The 27,328-nt window shown below is 41.8% G+C and overlaps 1 protein-coding gene across 6 annotated transcripts in view; it reads left to right on the top strand.

The window, feature by feature from the left end:
- THSD7B (thrombospondin type 1 domain containing 7B) overlaps nt 1-27,328 on the top strand; it is a 298,971-nt gene that overhangs the window by 93,849 nt on the left and 177,794 nt on the right. For all 6 annotated transcript variants that reach the window (XM_038142161.1, XM_038142157.1, XM_038142156.1 and 3 more), the window contains exons 4-6: nt 11,773-12,568; nt 20,817-21,071; nt 27,140-27,309. In XM_038142161.1, coding sequence (XP_037998089.1) covers nt 11,773-12,568; nt 20,817-21,071; nt 27,140-27,309 — 1,221 coding nt within the window. The remainder of the gene's footprint in view (nt 1-11,772; nt 12,569-20,816; nt 21,072-27,139; nt 27,310-27,328) is intronic.

The raw sequence follows: 27,328 nt of genomic DNA, 5'->3' as shown, positions 1-27,328 counted from the left end.
TCCTAATCTCATCTTCAGAAGTACCCACAGCCTCCATCAAGACCTCCAAGGCACTGGAGGTGTCTCCTGTGGGGAGGGTTAGGAGCTGGCTCCAGTATTTCAGAGCCCATGGTATGGCAATCATGACATTTTACATATGCTCTGGTGTGTTGGATACAGACTGAGCAGGAAAACACTGATTGATTCCAAAATGTGAGCAAAATGGGATAATTTGGATGTAAATATCTCACAGCTCCTACTTACCTGTCTGTGTGTACTTAAATCTTTGATATCAGTTATGTTCATTATGCACAATCACACATATATCCTTTTCCTTTTATGAAATAATTTATGATTTTTCTTAATCAGATGTGTCTTAACATATGAAGGGGAAAGGGATATTTGTCTTGGCTTATCTTTTCTGCCATTCCTGAGCTTGAGCAGGTGTTGGAAGGCTCCTTTGATAGCATCTCCTTTCAGTCAGGACTTTGGGCTCATCCACTCCTTTGATTAAACACTGGGGCAGCAGCATGTCCTGTCAATATTTAGTAAGTTGAGGGATTTCAGGTGCTATCTGATGAACCTAAGTGTGACCTAAATTGAACTGAAAGCAGCTTGAGGCAGGAATAGCCTTTTATCTTCTTGAATCATGTTTGAAGTTGTGATAGTTCTTTGAGGCGTGTTTAAATTAATAACCACTGCATTATCTTGACAATACTGGTAGTGATAATGTGGGATTTCCATTATTCTGGCCTGGTTTTTGATCATTTCCCAGTTACATTGAGGATGATGAATGAACATCGCCAATAAATTATATTTTAAAACATTAGTTTTGCCATGTGGTGGTACAGGGGACCAGAGATGATTACCAGGGCTGATGTTTAATTTAGAATTATCTAAAAATTTTTACTTGACCCCTTTATATCAAGGTGAACCCAAGGCTGGCTTAGTTTATGCAGGTATCTCAGGCAGTCATGACATCAGTGTAAGTGTTAGATTTATTGTACAGGCTAAATTATCATTTTATATATTCAATAGAACCACTCAGAAGTACAAAAGAGGACTCCTTGCAGTTGAATTTTCATGCAAATATCTTTATTTGTAGTGTAAAACAGTAGAACAGATAGGTGCTCTTGTGCAAATTACTAGCACTGTTTGTAAATATCTCTGCAATTGAAAGCAGCAGAAGTGCCAGATGTGCAATTACATTAGCACAGATATTCTACAGAAAGCTGCTTCTGTGAAACAGAAACAAGCTTAATGTGAAAATCTTTGCTTTTGAGAGCATGCATGCTATGCACATCATTAACCTGTTAATTAAATCTATTAAGGGCTGCATTTCTGAGGCCTTGTTAAATGATTACTTATGTGTAAGAACGTCTGTTTCTAAAAAAATCTTCAGTTGCAAAGTGTGGGCTAAAATTGTGGTGGCAGATGCCTTTGTTTGGATGTGGAATACATGTACAACATATGTGCATCTGTAACTGATATTTCCCCATGTCACCATTCTTTTATTTCAAAAAATCAGGGCGTGAGGTCTTTTATGGCAGCAGTGACCAGATTTCCAAGTTCAAGATTGTTCATCTCTGCTCAGCAAAGACAAAACCTGAATGCTGTCTGCCACATCTGGTAGTGGTTTTTGAAAGAAATGCAGGGCTGTGCTAGCAAAACCAGCCTCAGGATTAGGTATTATCAGCTGTTTAAACATCTCAGAGGAGGTGGTTTTATCCCTTGTGCTGAAGCTGTGAAAATGTGAATAAAGGTGTCCATCTGTTAGGGTTTCAGTGATAGATGAAGGCTATTCAGAAATGCAAAACCACTGTAAATTCAGGATACTGTGAGCAGAACACCTGCCAGAGAGGTAGTGAAGATCTCCCAGTCTGGTAAGGCTGACCCCTCAGTAACTTCAGGGTGCAGTTTGATGTTTGAACACTTCCATCTTTAACTTCCTGGAACGGATGCTCTGCTTTCAACTTCCTTTATTTCAGAAGTGCAGATATTGAAAAGAAACATCCCAAACTCTGCCCCTTCCCCTAAATGTGCTTGTTCCCAGCCTGGACTGTGGGTTTACACCTTGCAGGACTTGCAACTCTTGGGCTCCTGGCAAGGGCCTGACACAATTTATGGCCCAAACTATGGTACTCTCTTCTCTGTTTATCCTTGGAGCATTACTGTCTTTTGCTCCATGGAGTCAATCTCAGTTGGAAGAGGAAAAAGCTAAATTAAAATTAAAACTAGTAGAAAATTTCTTGGGTTACTACAACCCCTTCATACGATCCCTGGATCTCAGTCTGGCCTGATGTTCAGATCTTAACCTGAACATGTTTTGCTCTCACTTACCTGCATGTGCAGTCGTTTGGAATGATGCCTGGCAAAATCTACCTCCAGATGGGATGGAGATTTTTCTTTCTTCACATACTCATCCAGATATGATGTGCTTAGTTATGTTTTGTAATTCTTGGCACAAGATTCCCCAGACTTTTCTTATCTTAACACCTGCAAGCCAGAATGAGGTAATGTAATCATGTTCCCTGAGTGCAAACTGAAGCATTTTAGTATTCTGTTCTGCTGTCAAGAAGCAGAATTTATGATGTGATGGGAGTTTATTTCAATTAGGACATTATTGTCTTTCTTCTTGTTTTCCTATTACATTAATTATTTTCCCCCCTCCAAATTGAACTTTTGTCAACTGGAATTAGCTTGCTTTTTTTTTTTGGGGAGGGGGGTTTGTTTGTTTGCTTTGTTTTAGTATGTGCTATATGCATCTCCTTCTTCTCTGAAAGGAAAACCACTGGCATCTCAAGACCTTTCACCCTGCTATGCACTGGAAACTGCAGCTCTTTGAGAGCTCTTTGAATTCTTTGCTCAAGCCACCCTCCTGCCAGCAGCCAGTGCTCCCAGTGTGTGTGGGACAGTGAAATAGATTTCGTGCTGGAGAACACTTATCTTCCACATGTTGGCATAGCTTCTCATTTGGTTTTTTCCTGCACAGCTATTTCCACACAACACAGGGAGTTGTGCTTTTCCAAAACGCTTTCCCTTGAGAATATGGAGTGGCTAGAGTAAATGGAAATTTAATTATTAATAATTGAAAGGGGATAACTAAATATGGACTGTAAATAAAGTGAAAATGCCCAGCAAAAGCAGTTTGTAGAGTTCTACAATAACCTCTGTCCAGTTTTTATAGAATTGATAATGCACATGTTTAAAAATAGAACTTTTCATATGAATTAATTATGCTGTTGCCAGGGAATCGTTATTATAGGTGTTCTCCATCTTTGTAGAAATACTAATTAGCAGCAGTTGGGCTCCATGGGGCTCCTGCCCATTGTATAGCTCTTCTGTAATGTTTATTAGGAATAATGAGTGGCCCATATGGTTGAGAAGGTTTTTCTGTAGGAGTACATGATGTCTGTGTTTTACTGTTTCTGTTTCAAGTGGTATGGGCAGCTCCACTTCTGCTCCAGGGCAAGGGGACAGGAGCTGCTCCAAGTGGAGCTCACAGAGGTCCCACCTGGAGAACTTCCCCAGGAGGACACATCTGTAGGTGCATCAGCTCTGCAGGAGGCTGAGGGACAGGTGAAGCACCTGCTCTGTTTCACCCCAGCCTGACCTGGTAGCACCTCCATGTGCAACTCTGGATTTCCATCCCTTTACCATCACATATTAATTGCTGTAGTAGCTGAAAATGTATGTGGGCTTCTGGGCTGTGGTGGGGTTATAAAATATGTAAGTTGGAAATAGGATGAAGCTAAGCAGAAAAATTATAGTTCTCCCTTAAAATGATGTCTGGAGGGGGATGCATGTGTTTCTGTGATAATGTGTTTGTGAAGTAAATTTGGATACTTCAGAAAGGTTTTGCAGGTGTGCAGATTGCTATATTACTTCATAACTTTTTTTTCTCTGAAACAATTTTTTAATTTTGCTGTTATTTCAATGAACAAACATAATTTAAGCTTCATGAAAGAGTAAGAAAATTAGAAACGGCAGTTGCCACAATTTGGAAGAGGGGTTGGGCTCTATCTTTGGTGTTTGCTGGGTAATGAATTATTACAGAACTAAAATAAGAATCCTCTGAGTATCTTGAAGCTCGAATAAGCAGATGTTGAACTGCTGCCAGTGCCTCCCCCAGCTGTCCCACCAAGGCCTTGTCTCAGAGCAGTGAACCTTTGGCAGAAAGTTTCTGGCAGTGGTTCCCTCAGGAGTCCATGAGTGCCAATCTTCACTGTTCATGGGCTCTTCCCTGGGAGGAGGTGAGGCCCTGGCACAGGGTGCCCAGAGAAGCTGTGGCTGCCCCATCCCTGGAAGTGTCCAAGGCCAGGTTGGACAGGGCTTGGTGTTACCTGGTCTAGTGGAAAGTGTCCTTGCCCATGGCAGGAAATTGGAATGAGATGGTATTTATGGCCCCTTTGTACCCTAACCATTCTGTGATGTGTTTGCTGAGGTTCCTTGTGAAGATGCAGATGAGGTGGACTCTCCAGAGCTGAGAGCATCCCAGCTGGGCTCTTAGCAGAACATGGACATGGGGTGAAATGCTTCAAGCAGGCTTTGCATGCTTGAAAAATATCTCAGAGTGACTGCCTCTGTGAAGGGCAACAAGGGAAAGGCAGTGTGTGGGAAAAGCAGAAAAAACTCTGTGTGAAGCTTGCTAGTGTGAAAGCAGTGGTGTAAGGAGCTGTATCCAACTGGAGAGACTTCTGAATCACCCAGTTCCTGGAGCCAAGTAAGAAATAACCCCATTCACAAATCTCTCTCTCTTCTACTTCCCTGCAAATATCAGAGTGGATCTCCTCAACTTCTTGTTTCATTGTGCTTGAAGGGATCTGAGATTTCCTGTGGACTGGAGAAAAGACTGAAGTGTAACTGGGGGCTCAGAAGAAGGTGCTGCTGAGAAGGGTGTCCAGCAATGCCCAGGATTTCCCCACTGGTGAACTGGTGGTTTGTGTTACAGGAGGTGCTGTGTAACCTGTGTTGTGTTGATTCTGGGTTTGCTTTTTTTTTCCCCACTGAGAAATAATAGTTCCTGTTGGGGATTACAAACCCCAGAGTCAAGCTGGAGTGACTGAAGAACCATTCCTTTTGCTCTTAAGGTTACATTTACAAACACCTTACAAAGGCTATTATGTTTTAAAAAGAATTGGTTTCCATAGATGGTTGGAATTCCAAAAAGGCCAGAGTTTGATTATAGCTATTTATAATCCAGCACTGAGGTGGTTTTAGTCTCATATGCAGTAAACAATTTAGAGTTGTAATCTGTCGATAAGATCTATTTATTCTTTTTGTTTTTCAGTGCATTAGCTTATATACATTATGGTCTCATATCCTAATATCCACTGCTGTCTAGGCCAGAAATCTGTTCTCACAGACCCTCAAAATATGTTGGATGAATATGACAGAACTGTTTAGGAATGTGTGGGGGTATTTTTTATTTTTCTATTTTTAATTGAGAGTTGAAAGGAAAGAATATTTTTCCCTGGGCTGTCTCCGGGGTGTGGGCACACGATTGAGTAGCTCAGCTAATACGGTTTACATTAGTTCTTAATATTGGGAAATCCTGCCTTCCAGTGCCAAGGGGTTAGTAAATCTCTGTATTTTCATAAACAGCAGTGTTCATTACATTCTGCTGCAGAATGTCTTTCTTGCTGGAGTGTGTCTTGAGTGTTACAGCATATGGATAATAAGGGAAAAAACCTGAAATGTGAAATTGGAACAAACTGCTGCATGGCTGTAAGTCACTAAATTTCACATTTCTTCAGATCTGAAATAAGATGAATAACTAAGCTGCTGAATTGCTCATTTGTGTAGGTCATGAAAGTTTAAAAAAGTGCTGCATATGTTTAAAATTAATCCCAGGAATCAGAGGAATTTTTATGCCCTGTATGACACTTAGCAAATAGAACAATAGTCTTTTGTATAGAAACTTTCATACAGATTATAGTACAAAGGGATTTAATGAATTGCTGTTAATAATAAATAGGAAAATAATTGAGACAGTTAAGAATAGGCAAGGGAAATAATCTGTCTTTTGGCTGAGATGTGGCAGCAGATGGGGGGCAAGGAGATGGGAGGGCTCGTTTAGAAAGCAAGGGAATGGGCAGTTCAGCCAACTACAGCCATATTAACATTCCTTTGTGTTATAAAATACTGAAACATCCCAGATCTGGTGTCCTAGACTCTGAAGATTTTAGCCTGTTTAGTCTGCAAGAAAATATGTGTCTGTAGGATCCTTATCTAAATCTTTAGAATTACTTTTCTTGGCATAATGTGCCAAGAACCCCAACGCTTTTGTATCATGCCAAGAAAAAAAAAATTGGTGAGGAACTGTGTTGTAATTTGTACAATCTTCAACAGCTTTGGCATATGAGAAATAAATATACCTCCAAATCTCATAAAACATGCATAATTCTCATAAAATTACATTAAAATTACATAAATCTCATAAAACCTTCTCATAAAACAACCAGTTATTCTGGTGAAACATATTCAGTGGAATTTATTTTTTCTGTCTTACTAATAGTGAAGATTAATTAGCTGCAGTGCCATTAAGAATAAGGTTCATGTGTTTTCTGAGTCAGTTGTTACCTGTTCTTCGAATTCACAGGCTGAGTTGGAGCTTTGCACTTCCCATAATCATGCTCTGGTGGAAGGATGACATTCAGAAGGCTTTTGGGACATTTCAAACAGAAGTATTCAATTAAAGTGGATGCTGCAGGGATTTTGGGGAGTTATGTCCCTTCTGGTGGAGTTACTCCTCAGTAAATTAAGTTGTACATTTTGTTATGATGGATAAGAATTAGGAGATTCTGCTCAAAAGCAAATTGTTAAGGTCTTAAATGATTGCTCCTAAATTTGATAGTTAAACTGAAAGAGAGGGTAAAAATGGGTAGAAAAAAGGACTTTTCCAATGGTTGTCCATTAATTTTTTCAGTGTTCCTTCACTGGAGCATATATCTTATCTCATACAAATTACTAACACAATATTCTGTTTTACTGATTGCTCATCTTCTGCTAAGTTTGCAAACCAGAGCATAGCAACAGGGACAGAGTCATTGTGGGAGATGCTTATTATTGAATGAATTCTCTGATGGTGAAATGGTTTCAATTAAGCAAAATGTCACAATAAACAGGGCATAATTATTCTAGCAATTCTTATGAAGCAATAACATACTTACTAAGCAGCTCTTACTGGGATTCCTCTTCAAGTTTGGTGTTCAATGGTGTTTTATTTTGTCTGTAAAGTGTAATTATTACCTGTATAGCCTGCTTGCCTTATGTGTGTGTGACCTGTGTGTCAGAGAGCAGATGTCACTGCATCCTTTCAGACACAATTATGGTGCAGCTGTAGGTAGGTCTTGAAGGCAGGAAAAACAAATCAGTGCACAGTGCATCAAATAAACTCCAGTTGCTGTGTTGTTGCCCGTTTTGAAAGGGGTTAGAGAAGCTGAACGAGGTGATAGTGCAGCTCTTTCTGGCTGATAAAAGATGAGAAACAGAGCAATGTGTAATTTTGCTTTAACAGATTGTCTTGACTTATTAATCCCTTTCATGTCATTGCTTGTAGTGTTACAGATGCCTTGGAAGAAACAGTGGGATGTCTTTGTTCACAGTTGTTCATAAACAAAGACAACTCATCTGTCTGTTACGTTTTTTGTGTGAGCCCAGCAAGTTTTGTTTCACTTCTCATTTTTGAAAATAGTGATTTGATTGAATTTCTCTTTGGCTTGATTGACTAATGGATTTATTCGTGCTGCTCTGTGTTTATTGGGATTTTGTAGATCTCAGTGGTGTTTACTAGTGAAAACCTTTTTTTTTTTTTTTTTTTGGCATCCTGCTGGAGAAAGCCTTGCTTTGAGTTAGATGCTCCCACATGGAGAAACCCAAGTGTGAAAGGGCCACGGGGATCATCTGGTTGAACCTCACCACAGAGCAGGTTCAGCATTGAATGCACACCCTGAGGTTTCTCAGGCTTTGTTCAGTCAGATCTTGGAAACCTCCAGGGATGAGGTTCTGTTGTCCTTTGGGGCAGCCTATTCCCATGGTTATCCTCACAGCAGTGAGGTTTTTCCTTACACCCAGCTTGGAGCCTCCCTGTTTCCATGTGCATCCACAGTCTGTGTCCAGCTGTGATGAGATCAAACATGCATCCAGCATCTGATTAGGTTACAATACATAGGAGACAGACTGTCAAGCCTTTATCTTCCTATTTTTGTACTTTCTATAGACAGATCACTGTGAAATTAATTTCCTCTTTTTTAGTCTTCTTCTTTAATTACCAGTGGCCTTCCATTCTAGGTGGGGAGTTGTAAAGCATGTTTCTGCCGTTTAGGCTTCTGATGCCTAAATTCCAGTGGGTTTATAACACAGTTAATATTATAATTCACATTGTGCTGAGATGTTTCTTTTAATTGACTCAGATAGATTTTGAGAAAAGTGTACATTTAATATAAGCCTTCTAAAAATAATTAAATTCTAATTACAAAGCGGACTATTGACTAGGAAGTATTTACAGCTTTCTCCTCATTTAAGCTACTGACCAGGATATTTAACCAAGCAGTGAAACATTGTGGATAAGTTTACTGCCACGTCCTGAGGAGGTTGTCAGGAAGTGAAAAAATCTATAGTAATGGGTTTTGCATCTGATTTTTTGACCTTATTTTTCATGCTTGTTTTTCTGGTATGCCAAGAGCAGGCTCTGTTTTTAGCATGTTTGCCAGGGAATAATTGCAAATTATAATGTGTCTAACGACAGTGTAATTACTTACAAGTTCTTCTTGGTTTTTTTTTTTTTTTTTGTAATTTTTCATTCTAAATTCACATCTGACTTTAAATAATGGCCAGTTCTTGCTTCTGGCTTCAGCTGAGTGTCTGTCTATCCTGTTAATGTTTGAGTGATCATTCTGCTGTTCATGAGTAGAGCAGTTCATGAGCAGCACCCAGGAGAGTTCTGTGCAGTGAGGAAAGAGCAGTGCTGGGCTTGATGAGTGATCTCTGCTACAACTGCTTGGCATTCCTCCATGTGGGGGAGGGGGGTTAAAGCTATTTTTAATGCAATTCACCATCTCAAGATATAGTAAATCCTTGATTGGTGTAATGTGTTTCAAGGTGCTATTGATGTGTAAAATTCTGTTCTGTTTAATGCTAAAGGGATTTTTGAAAAAAAATTTTTGCTTTAAATAAAACTGGTGAAAATGGAACTTCTTCTGTACTGAAACTTCCACAGCTCTAAAAACTGAACTGCCTTTGCTGAAGCGCTGCTCAGAAATAAATAAGTTCATGATACAATTATGTTGTGATGCTTAATCATGGTTACTTTTCTCTGTTAATGAAAAGCCAGCCAGGACTTGAGGTCTGAATTTTGACTATTATCTTTAGATGACAGTATTTGCATAATCTGATGTCTGGTTTCAAATCTCAGTGGCATTAGAAAAGAATATTCTGTTAGATCAAGGTGAAGTACCAAGGATAAATGTTTAAGTTGTCAATGGACCTCTTCTTGTAACTGAACTTCAAAAGCATATTTAAAGATTTTTTTTTTATTACTTAGTTTTTAAGCACACTGGATTCTGTTGAAAGCCTGTCATTAGTGTAGGACAGCTTGTAGAGCACGCTAGAGTTTGATGGTGCCTTTTCCCTTCCAAGGTACCTGCCATGACTGGGTCCTTACCTTGGGCTGATGTCTTTTGCTGTGAAACAGAGGCATAAAAAGGACAAAGATTTCTGCACATAGCCTGAGGGATTCAGCAAAAGCTGGAGCTGTCCAAACCTTGAGGACTCTGCAATCCCCTCTTACCCCAGCCTGTCCGCCACTGCAAAAGGTGCCTGACTGAGGGCAGAGCTGCAGCCCTGGTTTGGAAGATGGGGCAGGAGGAACATGGGATCTATTGGAAAAGAAGTTTAGTTATATCCAGTTCCTTTGTGCTTTCCCTCCTTTCCTAAAAATAAAAACATCAGGAGTTTTTATTTATTTATTTTCATTTTTCATTACACAATGTCAAGCCCCTGTCTCTGGAGGATCAACTCCTCTATTCACAGAGAAAGAACAATGGGATTGCCAATGAAACCACCATTGCCTGAAGAAAATACCTGGGATTATAATAGCAGCTGTTATGGGACTGGTTTTGGTTTTTGTGTGTGTTTGAACTAACTGATTCCGGTAGTTTTAAAATCAATTTTAAAAAAAATTGACTGCAGTAGCATTGCTTAATATAAATTGACTTATTTGTTACAAGTTCATTTTCTGCCTTGAAAAAATGCAAACGATAGGGCAATTGCAGTGTATTTTCAGGCAAGAATTACATATGCAATGTTTGTACTGAACAAAGTGGCTCTTTTATGAGGTATTGGAAAGTTTTTAAACTTAGGAACAAGATAACACCCCCTTGAGATGATCATCAAAATCCCTTTAATAGTTACGATTCGGCCTGAGTGCTTTTCTCTACCTTTGCTCTTCAGTTTGCTGGCAATTTTGTACTTTATAGCCCTCAGTATTTTTTTGATTTGGTGGATTTTTATTGAATAATATTTTCACAGACAAATTGTTCTATTTAGCCTTGTCTGATTGCTTTCAATTGTAAATCCTCAAGTAAGTTTCATACGATTACCTATGTCTGTCGAGTGCTCCAGAACTGAAAACGACATTGTTAGGGTTTTATTTTGGGTTAATTTCTCCTCCTGAATGATGGCTTTGCCGCGTCTCATAGCGCCACGTGCTGCAAGTGGAAACGATTTACTCAGTGTACCTTGAGGGTGATTATTTTCATGTATTTATCCTCACTGTTTTATCCCTTTGGATGATGACTCTGCTGCTTCCCAGTGCAGTTTATTCTGTTGACTAATTGCTCTATTAAGACTGTTTTCCTCTTATCTAACTTGACTTTCTTTTCCTATTAGATGATTGTTCTTTTATGATCATTTTTATATTAATTTGTACAAATGAAATTAAATATTCATTTGGGATGAATTTTACTGCTGTAGAAATTAAAGGCTTGCTTTTAATTTGAAGCACTCTGAGGCATTTTCTTTTTTCCCCAAATTTCTCCAAGTGATTCAGTGATGTGAGTACACTGGGAGAAGCGACTTGCAGCCTTTAGGAAGCACTTAACCAATTTTAGGGACCAGCTGGTAATAATTTGCTTTTTAGTACATGATGGGATGTGGCTTATATTTTATATATGATTTCTATTTTGTAACATGGGCAGATAGCGATAGGAGAAGGAGGAACATATTTAAATTAAAAGAGGAAAGATTTTGGTGAGAAGTTAGGAAGAAATTCTTTAATCAGAGGGTAGTGAGGCCCTGGCACAGGCTGCCCAGGGAAACTGTGGCTGCCCTATCCTTGGAAGTGTCCATGGTCCTGGCACAGGCTGCCCAGAGAAGCTGTGGGTGCTCCATCCTTAGAAGTGTCCATGGTCCTGGCACAGGCTGCCCAGAGAAGCTGTGGCTACCCCATCCCTGGAAGTGCCCAAGGCCCTGGCACAGGGTGTGCACAGAGAAGCTGTGGGTGCCCCATCCTTGGAAGTGTCCATGGTCCTGGCACAGGGTGCACAGAGAAGCTGTGGCTGCTCCATCCCTGGAAGTGCCCAAGGCTGGGTTGGACGGAGCTTGGAGCAACCTGGGGTAGTGGAAGGTGTCCCTGCCCATGGCAGGGGATTGGATTGAGGAGAGCCTTATGGCCCCTTTTAACCCAAACCGTTCTGACGTGATGGCTGAGTGGTTGTGTGATGTTCTGCCGGTGTCAGGACGGATCTGCAGGGCAGCACTGTGTGGTGTTTCTCACCAGCCCCTCTCTTGCAGGTCACTGGGGCCGCTGCATCGGGGACTGCGGCTCGGGGGGCGTTCGCAGCCGGGCCGTCTGGTGCACCCACGCCGAGGGCTGGACCACGTTCCACGCTAACTGCGACCAGCGGGACAAACCCGAGAGCCAGCGGAGGTGCTTTAAAGTGTGCGACTGGCACCTGGAGCTGTTCGAGTGGGAGGTTTCGGGATGGGACAGGTGCGGGCTCGTCTCGGCTGCGGGCGCTGAGGCGGGAGCCGAGGTCTGTGTCACCGCTCAGCACGGGCTGCAGCGCCGCAGCGTCCGCTGCCTGCAGAAGCTGAACAGGACCGTGGTGTCCGGCGAGATCTGTGAGTATTTCAGCCCTCAGCCGCCCGCCGAGCAGGCCTGCCTGGTGCCCTGCCCGCGGGACTGCGTCGTGTCCCAGTTCTCGGGCTGGTCCCCGTGCGGCCCGGGCTGCGCCAGGAGCCTGCAGCACCGCTCGCGGGCCGTCATCGCCCCTCCGCTCTACGGCGGGGCCCCGTGCCCCAACCTGACGGAATCCAGAGCCTGCGGAGCTCCGGCCTGTCCTCTCGGCGAGGAGCAGCACACCTACAGCCTCCGCCTGGGCCCGTGGGGCGAATGCCGGCTGCCCCATCCTAAAGACGCGGAGCTGGCGGGGAGGACTATGCTGGATTTGGGGTCGGACTCTGGAGAGCGAAGCGCACCCGGCCTTGCCGGCTCTCATCCCCACCACCCTGCCGGGCAGGTGGAGATTGGGTACCAGACCAGGCAGGTCCGGTGTGTGAGGAGCGATGGGAAGCCCGCGGCGCTGAGGTAAGGCTGGTTCCTGCTCCGTGGCATCCCCCCTGGATTTGTGTGATGGAGTGCCGGCTCTGCCAGGCAGCGCCACAGTCAATGAGTCCCATCCTTGAGTTTTAAATGCAATTTTTAATGTGTTTTCTTTATGAACCTTTTCTTGATTTAATTCCTTTCTAGCATATGTTGAAGATTTTGCATTCCTCTACGATTTGCGGCTGTTTAAATTCATTTTATATTTTTTAATAATTCTCTTCTGGGTCTCTTTTTGTTGTTGTTGTTTTGAGGAAATGGAATTATATATCACTTTGTGCTGTTGCTGGGCCCTGGCTGTGGGAGAGGGAGGATCCATTCTCAGTCATGTACTGCATATATTTGGTATAAGAGGCTAAGATTGCATCAGCTTAAACTCCTTCATTCTTATGAATCAATGCAGGGTAAAATAAGTCTGAAATATTGTGAATATTCTAGAAGGTATATTTTGGAAAAAAATCAGTGAATAAACCTGGGATTGCTCCTTATTGAGGAGCCTTCCTGTCTGGCTGTAACTCTTGGGTGCTGGTACAGGATAGGTGACTGGCACGCCCATCTTTGATAGAGGTTGTTGATTTCTGTCCTTATCTAATGTTTTATCTAATGATTTCTCTTTGTCTATATAGGTTGCTTTGCTGTAATTCGAATGTGAAGGTTACAGTAATGTGCAGCAAATAATGGAAAGATTTATTCTTTCTATTTCTCGCATATAAATTTAAGCTGAGCTCTGCTGTTTGACTTCAGGTTGGATTTGGGTAGGTGCCAGTAGCTACAGATGACTGATAAATTGATTGACTTCTGAGAAAGTCAGAATTTCTGGAGATCTTACTGTGTTCTGTTTTTCAAGGAAATTAGAAGTTCTTGAAAAATCCTTCTCTTGAATTTTGCAGAAATCAATCTGTTTCTCAGTAATCCATAGCTCCTGGCGCCTGCACAAACTCAAATGCCAGGAGAGAAAGGGTTATTTTACATCCAATTCTCTACCCCTGTTAATTTCTGCAATGTTTTTGCACACACACTGAGGTGAAAATATGAATTCTAACCTTTTTTCTTACCCACTCCTATTACACCCATAGCCAAGTATGTAGTATTTTTTTATCAGTTGGGAAAAAGTCAGGCTTTGTGAAATGTTCCAGCAGTTTCTAACATCTTGACTTTATTACTTGTCTCTTATTATATGCTGATTCTAAATATACAGATTTTATGCTCATGTAGCTGCTTGATTTTAATGGAGTCACTTGTGATTTATTCCACAGTGTGACCAGCAGCAGCTTTATGTCTGTTAACACTTGTTAGCTTTCTCTTCTATCTCATTCCTTATCAGAGGCTCTGGGAGGGGGACCCTGATTTTGTTAAAATTTCATTTGCTCTGCCCTCACACACTCACTGCTATATTTGCTCTAATAGTGGAAATGGAAACTTTCTATAACTATTTTCTTGTCTGTGTTATACACTGGATTTCTGGATGATAGTGCAGAGTTTCAGTTTTAGTGACTATCACTGATCGAGCTGTCTTTTTCCTTGTTCCTTTCTGAGTTTTTTTGCTGATCTAGCCCCCTTTTTGGGAGTGTACAGCTCCATTAGCCACCTCCTGGCAGTCTTTTTCTGCTGAGCTCGTGTCTCAGATTTACTGCAGAGCTGGGCCTGACCCATCCTTTACTCTTACTCTAAATGCAAGAGCAAAGCCCATTGATTGAGTAGAGGAGAAAAGGTCATGTCATGTTACAGCATCCAGACACACACTTTTCCTTTCTCCTTTCGGACCTTAAATTCAGAGCTAAATATCCGGCCCCAAATCCAGTCCATATTTAGTTCCAGAGCTGGAGTGTCACAGGTATCAAATACTCCTGACAGTGACTCCCTTTAAGCATCCCCTGGTGGTGTCCTCCTGGTTTTGTTGTGCAGCAGATTTGCTGCCATTCTTCTGAAGAGCTGGCCCGATCTTACAGATGTTGCTTTACAACAGCGATGGTATTTTGGCTACTGATAAAAAAGAGTAAATGCATTTGCATAACCCCCCGTAGTGGGGACTGGCAGGCAGCCAAGTGTCTGCTGTAAACCAGGAAAGAAGTGCCTTATTTGTGCTCCTGCATTTTCCTGGCTGATGTTTCCCATTTCTACTAACGCTGCTAAGCAAGCACCACTGCAAATTAAACTTCTGGGAAACTGAGGCCAGGGACAGGAATATCCGAAGATGTGCTTTAACAGTGGGCTCTGAGCTGCTGGTCTGCCAGGGCTTTGCCTTCCACCACTGCCCAGTTCTTGCAGGTAGCAGGAGTGGTCAGCTAACCACCACCAAGGCCCACCAGGGGAGAGGGGCCATGTCCCCATCCTGCCTCCTAATTTATAATGAGATGGCAAAGATGCCCAATTTATTGCCAAGGTTGTTTAATTTACTGGTGTCCCATCGCAGGGCTGTAAATAGGAATTACGTGGAGAGGAGCAGAAGTATGTGAAAGGCTGGACATGTTGTGTCAGGGAAATGGAGCTGGGGATGTTTTTGATTAAATATCTTTTCAGTCTGGAGGTTCCGCATTTCTCAAAAGGGAAGGAAAAGGGACAAAGGCAGAGGAAAGGGAGGGACAGACCTTTTTGAAAACACCTGAAATGACAACAATTGAACAGCCAAACATCAGTAGGCTTCCAGACGGGTCTGCTTTTGCTCAGAAACGATTTTGGTGTAGAAACATGATATTCATGAAAATAAAAGGAGTAACATCAAAATAGAATGATGCTATGGATCTGGTTTGAACCTTTTAAAGACTTTATTTAAAAACTTGGGATTTTTTTCATACTATTTCAGATACAATTCAGGTTTCATTTTAGTGCAGAAAAATGTTAAGGTTTTGGCTTAAGCCTTACATTCAATAACAAATTCAAACACAACCACTTCCGTGCATTAAAAAAATAAAAAATCTCTGAAAAAGATGCAAGAAATGAATGTATAAAAAATGCTGCTATTTTTGCTTTCCTGTCTTGTCACAGTTGTAAAAATCTACAGAATAATAAGACAAAGGCATTTTAGTGCCTTAATTTTTTAAATTTTATTTAATGTAAGGTTGTTTAGGTTAGACACTAAATTGCAGTTTGGTAAAATAAATGTGCATGGTTAGATATTGAAATTCTAAATAAATTTACCCTGATTTTCTAACCTGATGTGTGTGCTTATCTAAGCATACTGAGAAGTTAAAGTCAGGAGCAAACAGTTATAAAGCATTTTTTTATTATTATTATTTGGATTAGGAGTCTTTTATGTACATATTTCTTTAACTCTTCATTCTATGTGTAAGATGACAACAGTGATATAATAGAGTTGGATTTGGGTTTCTGTTTACTTTGTAAGTGAAAATTCAGGTCAAACTCAGTCAAGGGACAACCCATCTGTCAAGGCAGAGGTGGAGCAGCATTCAACTCTTTTGTTTGCCTCTGTAATTTAAATTTCCATTATCCATTTCCTAGTGGACTGTGCTTTTAACCACTTTGCTGTTGTACGTTTTTAGGAAAAAAATATTTGCAGTTTCAGTGTTGACATTCTTCTGTTCTCTGGATGAATACAAAATTCTGTGGTCCAGAGGTGAAAATGCTGTGCTGTAAAATGCTATTTGATGGTTGTGATTCCGACCTGGGAGAGAAATTCTGTGTTCACATTCCTCCTGGCAGATGTAGGAATCAAGCCTCAGTGCTCAGGCTTGAAAACAAATCCCTGAGCTGTTGGAGAAGAAGAATATTCTTTTCAAAAGTTTTGTCTCTCATTTCTTTTGCTTTTATTTAAAAGCACAAGAAACAAAGGAGCAGCGATGCCTTTTTTCATTTCCATGAGTAACAATTTAGTGGCCAGGCATTGGAATAGGCTGCTCAGGGAATGGTTCGAAAGGTGTGTGGATGTGGCACTTGGGGATATGGTTTAGTGGTGGACCTGGCAGTGCTGGGTTGATGGCTGGACTCAGTGATCTTAGAGATCTGTTCCAACCCTAATGATTCTGGGGTTCATTGATTTTTGAAGTAGTGTCCAATAATAACTGTGTTTTTTCTCCTGTTCCCAAACTGTGCTAGGAGGCAGCTGCCTCTGTAGCCCCAAGATCTGAGTCTGCCAAGGTAGTGCAAATGGAAGCCAGCATTTATTTTTAATTAAAACAGAGACTCTGGTGCATTAAGTTCTGTAGACACCAAAACTTTACTGATGTTTGTTTGGATTATAGGTCTCCCAGTTCCCTTTCCCTTAGGTCAGTTGTATGGCAGGCAAATATTCCCCATCTTCACCAACCTGGTGCAGAAGAGACTGATGTTTCTTTTTCCAAAGAAAACTCTGCTGCACAGATTGAATATATGGTATCCAGAACGGTCCTGGCAGCATTTAAGGACTCTAAAAATACATTAGAAATTCTCAGAAGTGTGCCTGTTAACACTGATTCCCAATTTCTAAGGGAAATAAGTGTTTTGATGCTGTTAGAAACCTGACAAGGCTGTCCATTATGAGATGTTAATATTATTGACCAAGTGCAAAGAGCAGGTAGTGTGAATTCCAGCAGCCTGTAGGGCTGGGTCTTTAATTACAGAATAGGAGACAGTGCTGAAGAAGAGAAAAAAATGGAAGTGGGTTGTTAACTTAGCTCATTTCAGGATTATCTTGCTCCGCAGCATGTGGGTTTGAACATGAGTTCCCTGGTCAGGCATGAGATTTCCCAGGAGCCTTCCTGAGCTGCTGGAGGAGAGCCTGGCTGTGGATGTGGTACCCTGTCCTCCTGGTGCTGCCTCTGTGCCAGCAGCATGACCATGGTGACAGCTTCTTAGTGTGCCCCGTTACTTTGCAGGCGATCCTTTCAGTGTGAAAGGTTTGACAATAACTGCCTGTCTCATCCTGTAATGTAAGGAAATGCATTTACCTGTGCTTCTGAATGCCTTGGTACAGTTGGGAAGGGAAGCAGTGGTGACTCCTGTGCTGTGCCCAACTTGATTTACTGGTGCACAGCTCCAGGGTGGTGTTGCTGCTTTTTCCAGCTGATGGACCTGTTCCCACTCATTCCCATGCGGTGGATGTGATGGCTCTGTGACTGCAGGGCATGTAGCACAGGCAGCGAGCTGTTGGAAAATGTGCTATTTTTGGTGAGTTGCTTTTTGTCCAGAGCAGGAAGGTGGTGAGGTTTAGCTCAGGGCTGCACAGTTCCTGTGTCTCGTGGGTGTATATGTGGCTGGAGATGGAGGAGATCAGTGGTGCTGCTCTGTGGGCAGCAGCCTGAAGTGACACAGCCACGGGCATGTGGAGCTGCACGGTCAGGGTGGTACCCTGGGCTGCTTTCCCTCCTCCTCTGCTATTCTGCTCCAGGACTCTGGAAGTGTGAAACAGACGTGAGTAGGTTTCCTTCCTAGTGTTTTGTGTTTCTTTAATAAGTGGTTTATTGCCCTTCAGCACACAAGAGGCTCAGAGGGCACTGTGCCACTTGAGCGAGCTGTGCTCTGTGCTGCCGCTAGCTGCTCACTAATGGATCCATCCTACGCCGCAGGCACCGCAGCGTGGCCTAGGAAACAATTCCTGGGGTTTACAGTGTCAATCCAAGCATGTAACACACAAAGAAGCACCAGTTGTGTAAGTACTCCACTGTATCACCGTTACCAGATCGACCCCCAAGTAGAAGATCTAACCTGAGACATGAATATGTTGAAAATCAGTTTAAAACCAGGGCTGATAGAGTACCTCCTGTCCCCAAGACTTTGTTCCTGTCCCTGATGGTTTGGGCACAGCCACAGCAGCACAAATCTGTGTCTGGTTTGCAGCCTCAGATCAGCAAGTGTCTCGCAGGTCTGGGCTTTATCTGTATTAGATCGTCCTAAATACATCTGCGACATGAAAGGCTGTGTCTGAATTTCATGCAAAAGAGTGTTTTTACATTTGTCTTTGTGTTGCTCAGTGTCACAATTAATTTGACTTGGAGGCTCTGAGTGAGTAGGTACAAGTTAATTAATTTTCTTTCTGTTCAGCAGTTGCTTGTAATTCTCCCTCAAAAGCCTACTTGAACAGGATGGAAATTGCCAGCTCCATGTCTCATTCACCTTAAGGTCAACAAAGTTAGCATCTTGCCTTTTATAGCAGGAGCAGTGGGGGAGATTTTCAGGGAAAGGAACAGCTATTCAGCCTCTGGCAAAGGCTTTTGCCAGTGCAAGGGTGATTTCTGGGCAGGGATGGCTTTCCCAGCCAGACGGTTGGCGCAGGTTTGGAGAATCCATTAGGGGAGGTACTGGAAGTATTGTTTGGCTAAGAACTGGGACTGGCAAAGATCATTTGAACCAAGACTCCAATCTATATTTTTAAAGGCTGCATTTTAGTTGGTGTTTCAGTAAAGATCAGGCAGGGCTAAAATCTCTTTGGCAGTGGTGCAACCCCAAAAGTGGATTGTGCTATTCATACTATATCTGAATGGGGAGTTTTGATCTCTTTGAGAAGTAAGATCAGTTACCTTTCCTCCCCACACCCCCATTCTGTGTTCTTAGAGAAACTTGAGTTTTCTGGTACCATCAGCTGGGGCAGTGTCTTTTATGTGCTACAGTTGTATCTATTGAAAATCAGGAATTATTCTTCCTCGTTAATGTTTTGGCATGGGTGGCTCCCCTGTTGAAAAAATATTAAAAAGGACATAAAGTGACCATTCACGTGACTGCACCTAACTTAGTGTTCCAAAAACCCACTCAAAACCCCTGGGTTAGTAAGTACCTATATAATGATTATTACTTTCCAGAACCTTGTTTTGATAGAACTGACGTTTTGTACCAGACACAGCTTTGTAATCAGTTCAGTTTGACTTGTAGTAGAGAAATGAGACCTGTTTTTCAATTGTAGGCAAGAATAGTTTCATTTTGAAGGGCTTACGTCACAGTCTGTTTGTACTTGTTGAAGTTATTTAAATAAGCCTCAGTAAATTCATCTTTACAGCACCTGTGAGATTACTCACTTTTATTCTGGGTGAAGAAATAGAGACAAAAAGTTGTTACAGTTTTTTTGGTTTACTTTGAAGTTCAAATAGAAGCCACTAAATGCTCTATTTTGCTGGTAATTGAGGGTCTAGTCAAACTTGATGTGTTTCAATGGGAATATTCCTGTTGACCTATGTGAAAAGGGGACCAATTTCTACACTGGAGAAGAGAGTGAATGCCCTTTATCTTCTCTGTTCCCCCCATGAGGCTGCCCAGCAATGCTGACATGATTGCCCCAGTCTGTCTGCTTCAGAGGGAAGTAGGGTGGCCAAACTGTGCTGTGAGGAATAGCAGGAGAGGTAATGGCTGCTTCCCTGGCAGTAGCTCTGCATTTCACACCTTTTAAGTGTACCTGTGTTTGCTCCTTACAGCTGGCAAAAGCTTTGACCACAATCAGCTGGAGGCTGGGGAAGAAAAATTAGAGTTCATACTGAGTTCATCAGGTGTGGTCTTAATTTCTGAGGCCAGTTTGCATTGTCTGTATAGCACTATACAGAAGTCAAAATGTCTTGCAGCTTTGGGACTCTTCAAAATGTAACTCTGGGATTTTCTATCTTGATACCAAATCTTGTCAGTTGGAAACCCTTAGAATTTGGTTTCCCATTGTGTTTGGCCTAGGGCGCCATTGACGTGTTACAGAATGAATGAGATCATGTCCCAGTGTCAGCAGGAGTAATTGAGTCCCAAAATCCAGCCCCAGTTGTGGCATTCCTGAGTCTCTGGTTGTTTGACAGGTTGGAAAACCCTCTGATGTTGTTTGACAGCACATGTTTGATAACAGCCTCATGGTACTGAGACCTTTCTTATTAGTGTGGGATTAATTATTTTTTGAAAGAGCAGAGTTGCTCAGCAAGATGTGTGGATGGATGGATAGATGGATGGATGGAGAACATCTAGTCTTGTGTGTGGGATGTTGGAATGGCTACTTGTGGCAGTATTTCTCTTGGGCTTGGATTTTGTTTTCCATCCAGGACGAACTGTGGAATTCTAGCTACACAGGAGCAAATACATTGCCTTGTGCATCTGTTTTAACTCGAGATAAATGGGATACAATATTTACAAAGTACTCAGCATGCAAGTTTGCACCCAGAGCTCGTTGGACATGTGTTATGTGCCCTGCATTAGAACTTCTCTAATTCCCGTTGCACCAGTGTTGGTGTAGATCTTCTGACTGAATGACCATGGATTTCTTCTTGGGGAGTTTGGCTTGAAAAAGAAGTTCATTAAGCACGACCTCCTCAGCTGTTGTACTGTGTTTTTACCACAGCCTCTGCCTGCAAGACCCCGTGATGGCCGTGACCTCCAGGTCCTGTGTCATCCCCAAGGACTGCACCACGTCCGAGTGGTCCCCGTGGAGCCCCTGCGGGCGCAGCTGCGGCTGGGGCAGCCTGGCCGCGGGGCTGCGCAGCCGGCACCGCCGCGTGCGGAGCGTGGCCGTGGGCGCCGGGAAGCCGTGCCCGGAGCTGGAGGAGAGGGAAGCGTGCAGTGGAGGAGGGAAGGCACCGCTGCAGCCCTGCCCCAGGTATGGCCAGAGCTTTTTCTCTCCCAGGTTTTGGAGGTAAAGAAGCCCCTGCAGATCCTCCCTGCTCGGTTTGTGCATGGAGAGGGCTGCAAGTGGTGCTTTCTCTGTGTCTGAGAGATCATCGATTTGGTCATTGTTAGCTGTGATTATTGGTATTATTTATTGTTACTGATACTCTTTTAATTATTGCTATTTTCATTATTCCTATTACAATAATTACAGTTATATGTAGAAATAAATTTGAATTACACCCACTACATTTCATATATAGTTTAAATTTTTCATATTTTAAAAACTGAGAGCAGTTGCTCTTGTTCTCTGAAATGGCTTTTGTCCTGATTGCTGTTTCAGAGAATTTCATCAGCTGTGCAGTGACTGGGCAGGTCTCCATGGCTGAGCTTTTATTGGCTTTGAAATTTTAATTTTTACATAAGATTTAATGATTCGTCTTCATCTCCCCATTAAAAAAAATCCCAGTCTTGCTTGAAGAAGACGGAAACTGCTCGGAGGTAATAGATTGGACTTTACTCATCTTCCCTCTGGGTGCTTCTTGAAATGGGAAACTTTGCAGTCCCTGAGAGCTTGCTTGGTTTGTGGTGTGAAGGAGAGGATCTCACCTTTGTGGCCTGCAAGCTTGTGCTGTTACGCTTGGCCAGGCTAACAGAGGAGCTTGATAGTGTGCTTTGCAAAGAAAATAAAATATTGCTTGATTTTTCGTGTGACATGTTCCGAGATTGACTGTAAAATGCTTTAGGATTGGTAGAATTTTATATGCATGCAGAAAAATCTCCCTGTCTGTGAATGAGTGCGTTTAATAGGAGAGCTGTTCAGTGCTCAAGTCATGAGTTTCTGGGGCTTTTGCCAGATACTGCCAAAAACTTCTATAAAGCCTTTGCAAGATACATTTCTTAGGAAGGCATCACCTGTAAAAGTGTCTCTGTATCACTGGGCTCATTCAAAATCAAATGCTGATCATTTTTATGCACCCTGCTAGCAGAAAAGGGGAAGTATAAAAAAATATTCTGTTGCTTGATTGCATCCTACGGAAAGGCTCTTACGGAGTGATTTTTGCTCCTGCCCAAGTTCACATCAATTTCAAAGACAATAGATTAACACATTGTCTTGCTGATTTTGTACAGGAGCGTGGGTGCAGGTGACACCTGATGGGGGGAGACTGGCTGGAAGTTAATCAGGGAGTGAACAGACGTGGGTCTGTCCCTGGTTTCTCACTTCCCCTTTTTGACATTGCACTATATTGAAGGGCAAACGGTTGTGTAGAGCCAGGAGAGCACAAAAGCTGAGAACCTGCAAACCACTGATAATTTTTGTAGGTGCCTCTCTCTCTGTAAAGAAAATCTGTTGTTCTTTCAGTGCATTGCTGCAATGCCCAGGTTTTCATGAGCCTGTGAACTCTGAAACTTTCCCCATCCCATTATGCCTCCCTACCTTGAGGCAGCACCTCTGGGGCAGTACCTGCATGAGTGAGGATGAACTCTAATGTGCTAGCTCAGAAAAATGACATTAAACTTGCAGGTTAATAGAGCCACTTAGCTGAAAATATTAAAAAGTACAGCTCTGGTATTTAGTTAATTGTTATTTCTAGGGATGTAATATCTCAAAATGCAGGTGGTAGGCTATGACCTTCTCACACTGTGCAGAAGAATTTTACAGCAGTGCCTGGTTACTAGACTTTGATTGATTCACTCAGTATAAAGAAACAAGCAAGAATGAAAATCCATAATATTGCAGTATGTGCTGTGTGCCTACTGGATGTAAGGCTGTGGGGACCAGAATTTTGTATTAATGAACAGAAGTAAAAAAAAAATATATGCTATTTAGGTTTCAGCAGCTGGTAAAGGTTGCTATTGGTCCATATTTCAGTATGCAACCCAGTGATTTGGTGTTGGTCCTTGGGAATTGGTGACTGAGATACTGGAAATAGCTCAGATTAGAAATCAGTACCTTTCCAGACATAGAGAGATGTAGTGTTAATCCTTGTGAAATAATACAAGAAACTTTAGATGCTCCTACTCTCCTTATTTGACCACATTCGATTTGTAGGGTAATACCTAGAAAGGTTATGCTTTTTTCCCCCTTAAATATATGCCATTTCATCTGTAGTTTGCTGAGGCTTACCAAAAAATGATCTTTTCTTTCTACCCCTTAAATGAAGATGATGAATTTAAGGAGCTTCAGTGGCAGAAATAAAAGAGGCTCTCCTTCCTTTGTCTGGTCTCAACACAAAACACTCCTTCTTTTTTTCTGTTTGCATAATCAGATTAGTTTTTAAATCATTTAAGGCGAGACTCCTGTTTACTTTCCAAGTTCCTAGAAATCTTCTCTTCTTTTTAGGTTGATTTGGAAACAAGTAGTCTTTCCTTTAGCTTTAGTTTTAGGGCAAGAATTTTCCACAGCGTGCTTCAGCCACAGTAAAGAAAATGGGCTAAGACATAGACCAGAACAAGTTGCTGAGCAGAAGGAATGGGATTAGGAAGAAATTAGTATTATATTCAGAAGAATATTGGAAGAAATTCTTCATTGTGAGGGTGGTAAGTTGGTGGCACAGGGTGCTGAGCAAAGTTGTGGCTGCTCCAACCCTGGAAGTGTCCAAGGCCAGGTTGGACGGCGCTTGGAGCAACCTCGGATAGTGAAAGATATCTGTGCCCTTGGCAGGGGGTTGGAATGAGATGATCTTTAAGGTCTCTTCCAGCCCAAACCAGTCTGTGGTTTTATGGTTTTCTAGAGGCTGTTTTTTAATGCAGAGACAGAGAGCATCCTGTGACTGCATGGAGGTACTTAGTGTGGGCTTCATCCACTGACATAAAAAAAGCAGCAGCTTAAGGGGTAGCACTTGCAGAGTTGTACTCCACAGAGGGAGGTGGGTGAAGTTATATTCCAGTCTCCTAAAAGGATCCAGAGATGACAAAAATACTTTAAGCCTCAGAACTGCTCAGTTAAATACAACCTCTATGCCCATGGCAAAGCTACAAGTTAAAGGTCCCATCACAGGTAGGTGGCACAGGTGTAAATTTGCGGTTAAATGGGGAGGGCTTTTAATTTTATGACTGAAGTTTACAATAACATCTATAATCAATAGTCTAAATGCAAGAAAATAAAACACTTTAACTGCATATAAGACTCCAGAGCTTTGTGCTTTGTTTTACCTTTGGTTATTTGTTCTGAAAGGATTAAGTGCTTAAAAAGCTTAAACACATAGGAGGTGATTCTACTTTCTTTTATTGTGATATAAATTTGGGATAGTTCAATTAAAGTGAATGGGTATATACAGGTATAAAACTTGTGTTAACACTAAGAGCATAAGTCCTATAGACTAAAGAGACCAAGAGGTTGCTATAAATTGGAAAGATATTGAGCCCTTGTTTGTTTCATAACTGTCACCGAGTCATGAGTTTTAAAACAATGTATTATATCTTTTTTATCCTTGATGTGTTGCTTTCATGTTCGCTGGGAATAGATAGATTTTCCAGAATTATGATTATGTCTTCATATCATTCATTTTGGTTGTGGTTGCTACGTTACGAGACAGGGATATAGCAGAAATTCTCTTTGCTTTGTTGGAAATTCAAAGCTTTTCAGAAGTTAAATGATGGAAAATGGGAATGTTTTAAGACTTGATTCGTTAAAAAAGGCTTATTGCTGAGATATAGGTGTGATGGTATCACTTTGTAAATGAGGTTTATTATGCTCAAATTAAAGATAAGGCATTAGTGTGAAGTAGTAAAGACTGGAGAGGAAGTGCAGTGAACTGTGCTAGAGGTCTCTGGAGTTCTACTTGGGCAGGGCCCTTCAGCCCTTTGACCTCCTTGGTGGGCTTGTTAATGGCTATGGGAATGCGTCCTTTTTTATGCCTGGAGGTCAGGATTTGTTTTTGGAGCACTGGACAGCTGAGGACATGTGCAGGTAGGAGCAGACAGGGCTGAGGCTTGGAGCTGGTGCCAGTGGTGCTCTGGAGGGCTGTCCTTGCTCATGCTCACACAAGTTACTCTGGGAGAATATATAAAGGATTTTTTTTTCCTTTTTAGTTCAGGAGCTGATGAAGTTTAATTATCTCTGAGCTCAGATTTAGTTATTTTGCATAATTTTAATCACCGATGGCCTAATTTTCATAGGTGTTAATTCCCCCAGCTCACACTGAATAGGAGAAGCAGATGCTCACTCCTCTGGAAATGAGTCTTTAGGATCTAGAGTTCATAGCTGACTTCCTAAGCCAGATATTGATAATGAGTTTTACCTTAGTAGATTTTTTTTTTAAGAAATACTTCCTTAAAACACGTATTTCCATGGCTGTGGAAAGATCCCTGTGTTCTATATTTAAGATTTTAATTTCAAAATTAGACCTAAAAAGCACAGAGTTCTGAAGGGATGCAGAGGAATCATCCTCTTCACCCAGTGTTTGATGAAGAGCACTTTTCATTGCCTTTATGGTTGCATTTAACACTGCAGACCCAAGAAATGGGATTAGGAATTCCCAAAAGGAACTAACGAGAAGAGGAATTCATGGCTGTGCTTTATATGTTGTGGGAGTTAGGTATTTGATACTTGTCATGGGAAAAGTGTGCTCTTTATTGTTTTCTTTGGGGGTAATGAACCCTGTGAGTGTATCCAGATTGGCACAAGATGCTGTGAGTTATTTGAGAGAGCTCATCTGAACGGTACCTGTAAATGCAAGTAATTGGCAGTATTCACAATATTTTTCATGAATACATGACAAAATTTGGGGCTAAAAAAAATCATTCACAAAAAAAAAATTCATTCACAAAATAAGTTAAGAGAACTTATGTGTACTCCAGCTAGTGTGTTGATTTTTCATATAGTTTTGAGATGCAGGTTTGCTTGCCATAGCTGTCAGGAGCAGATACTGTGGAGAATAAACAGAATTATGATGTGGAAGGCTTTTTGTGCAGAGACACCCCACTGTGTTTGAGTTTACAGTGATCAGTCAGCAGTTAAGGAACATGTGTAGTTTTAACAACTGTGGATCTGCTGTAAAAGGAGAGAGTGTTTGTCTTGAGAATAAAGGAAGGAAATTATTTTACATAGTTTACATTACACAAAACCCAAAGATTCTGTGGTAAAAATAAACTAGGAAATTTAGAGGAGTGGAGGCATAAAGCAGCACAAGTGCGAACAGATTGGTTATAAAAACAGTATTGCCTAAGATTTGCATTTGGGAAGCTTGGGAAGACTTTGGGCTCTTATTTACTTACTCCCCTCAGACTGTGACCTGTGAATCAAAGTGAACTCTGCCTGTGGAAACAGTTGTGTTAGAAGTATGCTCTACAGTTTCAGTCATGATGGGGAAATAAATTCTGCTTTCCAGGGATAGACAGCTCTGTTTTCCCTGTGGTTTTAATAAGTTCTTCCTGGCATTTAAGCTGGTACACACCAACAACTGTTGTCTGTACAGCATTTACCTACCTGTGTCCCAAAACGTCGTAATTCCTTGAGAACCTTTAATGCTCTTTAGGTGTGAATGGAACATAGATTGAAAGTGTTTTTTGTCTTGAGCTTGCTGTGTATCACAACTTGTGGAAAATGGAATCAACTGAGATGCTTTAGCCAATCCCTTGAAGGAGCTGGCAGGACCTTAGGCACTTAGAAAGGCACCCCCTGTGGAAAAGCTGCAAGTGCTTGGAGCTCCATTGATATATGCAGGATTTCAGCTGTTAGGGGCGTTTCAGAGCGAGGTGTTCAGCTCTTGGCAGAGAGGGGTGGTTTAGTGCTTTGAGACACATGTTTGAAAACTACTGTTCACACTTAATCAAACCTCTTAATCTTCACTCATTTTTTACACTGTGCTCAAAGGTGCTGTCAGGATGATTTAGTGCTTCAGAACGCTTTGGAGATTGGTGCTCTGTCAAAAGTTTTACACAAGTGCTCCAGACAAACAACACATACTTAACCTATGTAAATTTAACACTGAAAATGTTTTGGATAGGAAAATGCTGCTATAAAGATTAAACCAATTGTATTTTGTCATCTAATAAAGTGCCTTACCTGTAATCTTTCAAAAACTCATTTTACCTGTTCTCTTTTTATTTCCAAAGGTTTGCCTGGAGGACTTCTGAATGGAAAGCTTGCCAAGTGTCTCTGCTCCTTAACCAGCAGGAGCCTCACCACCAGAAGCAGACAGGGCTCTGTGGAGGTGGGATCCAAACCCGGGTGGTCTACTGTGCCCAGATCGTCGTGGAGCTGGGGACACACTGGCCCAAGGAGGGTGCGTGTGCAGGGTCACT

The sequence above is a fragment of the Motacilla alba genome, chromosome 7 (assembly GCF_015832195.1).
Source record: "Motacilla alba alba isolate MOTALB_02 chromosome 7, Motacilla_alba_V1.0_pri, whole genome shotgun sequence".
NCBI lineage: Eukaryota > Metazoa > Chordata > Aves > Passeriformes > Motacillidae > Motacilla > Motacilla alba.
Note: the sequence above shows the minus strand (reverse complement) of the source record. Positions and strands in the feature narration are given on the sequence as shown.